The sequence below is a fragment of the Pteropus vampyrus genome, unplaced genomic scaffold (assembly GCF_000151845.1).
Source record: "Pteropus vampyrus isolate Shadow unplaced genomic scaffold, Pvam_2.0 Scaffold55, whole genome shotgun sequence".
NCBI lineage: Eukaryota > Metazoa > Chordata > Mammalia > Chiroptera > Pteropodidae > Pteropus > Pteropus vampyrus.
Genome location: NW_011888836.1, coordinates 7,303,977 through 7,311,077, shown reverse-complemented (window position 1 = coordinate 7,311,077; position 7,101 = coordinate 7,303,977). Strand labels below are relative to the sequence as shown.

The 7,101-nt window shown below is 50.9% G+C and overlaps 1 protein-coding gene across 1 annotated transcript; it reads right to left on the bottom strand.

Annotated features, from left to right (window-relative positions):
- Positions 1-1,626: 1,626 nt before the first annotated feature.
- Positions 1,627-6,206, bottom strand: ADCYAP1 (adenylate cyclase activating polypeptide 1). The gene is made up of 5 exons (XM_011360473.2): positions 6,125-6,206; positions 5,692-5,802; positions 3,422-3,553; positions 2,865-2,963; positions 1,627-1,816 (listed from the first exon to the last, which is right to left on the bottom strand). Exons 2-5 carry the CDS (start codon positions 5,799-5,801, stop codon positions 1,627-1,629), a joined length of 531 nt encoding a protein of 176 aa, XP_011358775.1. The 5' UTR covers position 5,802; positions 6,125-6,206.
- Between the last annotated feature and the right edge of the window lie 895 nt (positions 6,207-7,101).

Sequence of the window (7,101 nt, the reverse complement as noted above, 5' to 3'; positions counted from 1 at the left end):
TGTATTTCAAGGAATTGAAAGGAAACAGACACACATGCTTTCTGTAACCAAGAAAGGATACAAAGAGAGATTCTCAGGATCTTTTGGAGCTTGCTTACCTTACTCTTGACCACAAATATAAGATAGTACTCATACATATCAAGATGAGGTTTAAGTGATTTATCAGTTAGTAAAACTGAGCAACATGTGAACACTACACATTCTAATGTGACAAAGGTTGGTTTTATGAAATAAATTTTACTAAGCAATAAGCCATAATGTAGAAAAATACATTTTACCTACAAACTCAATAAACAAGAAACAAAGGTTCATATTTAGTTCATAATTACTTAGTAGTAACTACACAGGGGTTCCTAAACTTTACAAGTTCTTGCATCAAACAACAACAACAAAAAAAGGAAGACGCATTAACAAGTTTAAGAGAAGTGAATGAAAAATGGTAAACAGTACTTAAACAGTGCAAAAGGGTGGCAAGGAGGGATCTTCAGAAAAACCACAAAAGAAAAGGGTGGCTTCTACAGAGCAGGGTTCAAAGGGGAGGATCCTGGCCATCACAAGACGAGAAGCATGGACAGCACTGGAGAAAAACACATTGTACTTTGCTTCCATTTCCAAGACCCAGCACCCAAAGTCGGTCAGGCTGGGGGCCTAAAGTGGGGACTTGGCTTACCCCCAGGACCCCAGATCTGGGGAAGCCCCAAACTAGCCCCTCTCCAGGGTTCTCCTCCTACTGCCTATGCTCTGCCTCTTCCAATATACCTGTATTCCTTTCACTTTGTTCCAAATGCCCTAATCTTGGGATGTTTGGTTTCCGAGAAGTACAGAAAAGGGAGCTTTCTATCCAAGTCTCCCTTCTCTGTACAGTCTCCCAACTCTTCCCCCAGGGAGTGGTGTGAATTCCAGGGAGAAGCACAATTTAGATCGAGCTGTTGTTATATCAGGAGAATTTCCTTCTGGGCTGAGAGTCTGAAGAGAGACAAATACACATAAAAGTAGAATCAAATAAAGCAGAAGTATTAGAATTGTCACCCAACGAGGGGGACAGTGCCTTCTTGAGTTGGGCTGGGATTGAAGGAGCCTGCCCCAGAGACTCACTGGGAAAGAATGTCCTACAGCAATTCTCCCAAACCATTACCTTGAAATCTCCCTGGAGCAGGGAATCATTGTTTATGTACAGTAGCAAATGGTCAGTATTAATATCTTCAGGCCTGTTGTGGATAAAAATACTATCCTTTTAATTCTTGTTTACAAAAATAGGAGTAATATTCAAAACAATGATTGTCTATTTTTCTATTTATTTTATATAAAAACATAAACAGCTCAGGGAAATTTTCAATCCTTGTGCACACTTTATATGAACTGCTCTCTATTATACTTATATATATTCTTAAATATATATATTTATAATATATATCAATAATTGGCCCACAAAGTATATCTGTGCATTCTCTAGTGCTTTGTAAAAAGAAAAACAATATTATTATCAAAATATTCATTTAATGGCTTTACTTCATACATAAATACACGTTTGGATAGAACACATGAGCGATGACTGTTCAGTTAGTTGGGAAAATGACTTTTCATTGTGTCAGAGTTGTATACACAGGGTAGCTGGTAACTAACTCGCTACAAATACGCTATTCGGCGTCCTTTGTTTTTAACCCTTTGTTTATACCTTTTCCCTAGGACCGCCGCCAAGTATTTCTTGACAGCCATTTGTTTCCGGTAGCGGCTGTAGCTGTCCGTGAAGATTCCGTCTGAATGGCGCTTGGAGAGCGGCTCCGAGTCGTCCTCCCCGCCGTCGCCTAGGTTCCCACTACAAGGAAAGGGGTTGGGAAGAGGGTGGTGGGGCGGAAGACACAGATTCAACAGCTGCAGGGGCCAAGCGGACCTCACCCCACGTGGAAGCCTGCAGAGAGGGCAGGGGCCCTCAGTGCCCACCGCGCTGCCTTCCTCTGCCAGTGAGAGCTGGAGGGAGGGAGGCGACGAAAACCCCTCACTCCTCCCTCCCCATCGAGGATTTCCTGGCACTAAATCCTTATGGAAGAGGCCGGGGATGAGGTCTAGGCCAAGGGAGAGCGATTTAAGCCTAATCTGTCTTCACTCGTGCGTTTGCGCTGAATTATCCTAACTGTTCCTCTCATCCCCCACTTGCACAGAAAAATAACCAAAGAACCCTAAATGCTGCAGCTATGGAGTTTACATCGATCCCCGCAATTCCTAGCCAGACGCGAAGCACTCTCCTTCTGCACGCTAAGTTGAAAAACGTGATAATAATACAAGTCGACAGGCTGTAAGCAATATTTTTCATCGTATGAATTATTCATTGCGGAAAATGTAATCTATATTCCCATGGGCTTTATTAAAATGTTGCCTTCTACTGAGAGATGCTCCACGCAAGCTGTGCTTTGGGTTCGTCTGGCACAAGCAGAAACTGTTTCCCTAATGTCCAAATTTGAGGATTTATTGGTTTCAATTTAAATTTACAGTAAAAGAAATGTTTTTGTTCTTGTTTAAGTCAAGCTTAGAGGAAATTATAGCAAACCATCCCGCGAAGCTTGAAGGTTTTGGATGACAGAGCGGTTTGTTTGGTTTCTTTTTCTTATGCAAAATAGATCACACGCCCCGTTTTCCTTCCCTCTCTCTTCCTCTCCCGGATTCCAAGCTCTTGCCAAACTTCAGATGCGCCCCGGAGTCTGCACCCGCGGCCAGGAGCTGGCCGCGTAGACCCCCGGGGCACCCTCGGCCCCACGTGCACGCACGGACGTAAAAGCCGCACCGCATGCTCCGCGCGCTCAGCACCAACACCCACCCCGGCGCGCGCACGGCATCACGCGCGGGTTAACTCTTTCGCGAACTCTTACCCCATGCCCTTGGCCACGAGCGTCTGCAGGTATTTCCTGGCGGACAGCTGGTCCAGCAATTTGCGGTAGGCCTTGTTAAGGATCGCGTGGGCGACATCTCTAATGAGGAGGCAAAGCGCGCCCAGGGTCACTGTTTGTCCCAAAGGGGCCTCCCCAGGCCCTCCGCCGGGCATGCTCGCCTCTCTGCGCTCCAGCAGGCTGACAGGAAACCCCCTGAGACCCAGAACTCGCGAATAACTCTCTTGGGATGTTTCCGTGAGTGACTGCCAGGAACGGAACTTCCTCCTGCAACTCCGGGGTGGCAGGTGTGGAGTCTGGGTGTCCCACCCGGCCGGGACGGGCACTCACTGCCACTCCCTGACCACGGACCTTTCGGTCACCGCGCTGCCCTCCTGTCCGTACAGACCGGTCCGCTACTAGCTTGCTGTCGTGGGAACCAGCCAGGGAGGAAAGAGCCTTGATAGCCCTTATGAAAAAAGAACCTACTGGGTGGGCCACCACCTTGCCTGTCCCACCACCTCACTCCCGGGGCCGCTTGGAGACCCAGCAGTTAGTACCTCGTCTCCACCGGGTAGTAGAGCGCATAGGCGTCGCGCAGCGCGGAGGCGGGGCTCCCTACGCCGGGCGGATCAGAATCATAGAAGTCCTGCAGCGGGTTTCCGTCCTCGTCGTAGGCTTCGTCCTCCGGCCTGCAGGAGTAGCCGGAGGCAGAAGGAATGGTCAGTACTAGTACCTCCCTGGCTCTGCGAGGACCCAAAGAAATGGGCTCGTACTGATTTTCCTTCTTCCTAAAGGCACCCCAGTGAAGAACAGCCTCTTCTTCCGGGACAGGGGTGGGAGGTAGAGGTAAGAGAAGGAAACTACACCCAAATGAAATTCCCAACCCGCGAGGCAGCCGGCTCTCCCACCCCTCCTCTAGCGGGTGACTGGTCGCCCAGCAGGGCCGCAGCTTCAACCCGCACTAGGAAGCCGAAGCGTCTCCGCCGACCACGCACACCTGGCTGCGGAAAAGAACCTCTCCTCTCGGCCTGGCGCCTCAGCCTACCCGCACAAACAGCAATGGGCGGGGACGAGAAAGGCCGTTGGGCGGTGGCCAACCCCAAGACCCGATGGAGGAGGCCAGGAGCGAAACAGATAGGGTGGATGGATCGTGTGTGCGGCAGCCAACTCTGGCAGCCACCCCCACCCAGTCTCTGAGCCCAGGGGAGCCCTTTCCAGCAGATGTAGGTCACAGAGAACCTCCGGCTTCTATTTTGGGCAGGAGAGAATCTGGCAGGAACATGAATAATAGATGCCCCTAAACTTAGTCGTTCGGCAGCGGCTCATTCTGTGGCTTGTCCGCGCCCTCCGTTGTCTCTTGTCTGGGGAAAGGGCCAGGCACACAGGACTTTGAAAATAGCTGAGGGTGAAATAGGGCTTTTAAATCCAGTACAGAAATAATTCCCGCTAATCCGTTAGCGATGGCGGGATAACGAGACCCCGGGGATCAGGAAAAGGGTCGACAGGGGGCAGAGCCAGCAGGAGTGCAGCGGCCTCGCAGTCGCCCTTGCCTATCGACTCTATACTAGATACAGGACGGGAGAGATGGGTTAAAACAGAAACTCCTTGCTTTGGGCCGTTGGAGAGACTCGCAAAGCAGCCGGGGCAAGTCGCGCCCTCTAGGAAGGGTTAGAGAGCTCTCCTTTCCTCCATCCCTGGAAAGGTTAGGGCAAGGCAGGCAATCCCTCCACCCACCCCGCACCCAGCCTTTTCCAGGCGACGCGCCTCTGCCCTGTCCCGGCTTCCTAGAGTCCGTGGGTCTTTCTGGCTTCTTCCATCCCTGCCCTGTACTCAGTTGCTGGCGTCCTAATACTGAAGCCAGAACGCATCTCTTGGGCCAAATCAATGATCAGCGGCCCCGAAGGCGTGTTCTTGGGCATCGCTCGGAGAAGCAGCTTTGCAGGCGAAACTCGCGCTTCTTGCTGTCAGGAGCCGGGTACACCGCGGTGCGCGGACTCAGCGCTGCAAAGCCAGCTTCCAATTTCCCGCTGACCCGCTGGGGACTCTGGGGCTGAGGCAGGGAACTCTACCGATTCGAAACCAGGATTAAGAAAAAAGCCAAGGTTATTCCACCTAGGGTGGCCGCGGCTGTCCTAGTCCTGCCTGCCTGCTTGCTTTCTCTTCCTCCTTCCTTGCATCCGTTGCAACCGTTTCTCCCCCTCCCTCTCAGACTCATTCTTGTTTTTCTCTTCTCTCAAATCGCTTTCCTCAATCATACTCAGCCAACACTCCCCCTCCCCAAGACAGCCAGAGACTCAAAATGCAGTTGCAAAATGTATCACTTGAGAGAAAGCTCTTAGAGGGGAAAGAATTCTGACTGAGGTGAGAGAAACCCCTCCGCGATAGTCCGGAACAAGATGTAACAAAGCAAAGTCCCTGGGAGCATCACGCTCAACCCAGCAACCTGACTCTGGGAGCGGAAGTTCTAACTCCAGCCGAGAATCGGGAAAAGATGTCAACCTCCGGGCCCTGCCCTGCCCTGCCCTGCCCTGCCCCCCTCCTGCGGGCGGGGCTGGAGGAGGGTAGGTTTCTCCAGCGCTCTGAAGCGCGCTCGATCCACCCGGGCCCCTAGACTGCAGTGGGCTGAGAGAGGGGCGCCGAGCCGAAGTGGAGCCTGCCCGGCCCTCGAGCTGAGCTGGAGCCAGGGACTTGCAGCCCGACCCAGGCTGGCTGCGGCACTCAGGGGCGCATGGGGTCGTAACCGAGACTGAGGAAATGCAGGAGGGCGACCATGAGAAGGAGGAAAAGAAGCCCCAGCTTCAATTCAACCCAGGCGGCCAGTACCTACCTGACCCCAGGAAACCGGAGTCCAGCGGCGGGAGGTGAGCAGTAGACGCTGCTGTGCATTATTATCCCATAGACCAGCAGGGCTAGTCTTGCTCCGCTACACATGGTCATTCTGTGCAGGACAGGAAAAGAGGACACACAGCTGTCAGAACGCCCCTGTCCTTCCACTCTCCACCCCCAAGAAACTCTAGGAGCTGGGGGAGGGATGGAGCAAAGCCGTGGCTCCTGGTGTTGAATACGGCTTAGTGACAGACTGCGCGCACCCTGCCATTTCCCTCTCACTATACGTAGTTAGAAAAAATATGTATGTATATACCCAGCACCCAATAACTCGCCAGACCTGGTGAGAAGGAAAGCTAACTCGTACCCTCATGCCAGCGAAAGAATCAGCAGTTAAGTGAGCAGTTTGGTGTGGGAAGATTTTCCCCCCTTACCATTCAACTCTTACCGCCGCTAGGAGAGGGTTTGCTGCCAAGTAGGACGGCGGGCAAAGGGCTCCTCCAAGTTTCTGCGCTGGAGTCACAACCCAAGAGACATCACCATCTGGCGTTAGTATCTGAGGAGAAGCCGCAGGAACGAGCAGGAGGAGCTGGAGGACTTGTTTGCTGAGGACAGGATTCTGTTCAAAAGTTTGTAGACGCACAGAACTAGGAGGGAGCGTGACACTGAGAAAAGGGGGCGAGGAGACAGATGTAGAAGAAGGAAGAAAGAGGAGGCAACGAGCTAAAGTGGGGGTGGAGGACAAAGTGGCCTAGGTCCACCGGGAGAAAGAAGTAAGTGATTAAGGAAAAAAGGAATAGTTGAGGAAGAAAGGGAAGGAAAGAGAGAGGGCCAAGGGGCAGCCGGAGTCTGTGGGAGCCGCCAGGTCAGGCAGCTGCGAGAGTCGGCAGCGCCTTCTCTTCTCTGAGTTTCCTCTCGTTGTGTCTGAGCTGCGGCTTCTTCTGCTGTTGCCAGTGATTACAGAGGTGACCGGCCCTCTGCTCCTATTTATATGTTCAGTTAGCAGAAATCTATCAGAACATGGTTTTAGAAGAGATTTCTTTGCCACTATCTATCTGCCTGTGGCCTTTAAGTACAGAATATTTTGTTGCACTGTTGCGCTCCGATTTTTATTCATGAAATGACTTCCTTTTTTTTTTTTTTCAGTCACGTAATGATCGGGTATCAGAAAAAGACGTCAGCATTCTAGTCCCTCAAGGAACATATTAACTATTCTGTGCTGTCCTGTTGGATGATAAGATCTGGAGTCATCCACTTCTCATAAACACCTTTCACTCATACAATCCAATTTTTAAGAAGTCCAATTATTTTGATGGTTTACAGTTTTACCCATTTCTCAAAGTCAGTAAAGAATTTATAGAATTTTGAGCATCATAAAGGTCATGTTTTTAACTATGTCCTTACTATTTCT

Coding starts and splice junctions, on each gene's coding strand:
- ADCYAP1 (XM_011360473.2), bottom strand. CDS start 5,801: ATGACCATGTGTAGCGGAGCAAGACTAGCCCTGCTGGTCTATGGGATA. Junction 2,964..3,421: donor TACTACCCGGTGGAGACGAG/GTACTAACTGCT, acceptor CCTCCTCATTAG/AGATGTCGCCCACGCGATCC. Junction 1,817..2,864: donor CTCGTGGCCAAGGGCATGGG/GTAAGAGTTCGC, acceptor CTTTCCTTGTAG/TGGGAACCTAGGCGACGGCG.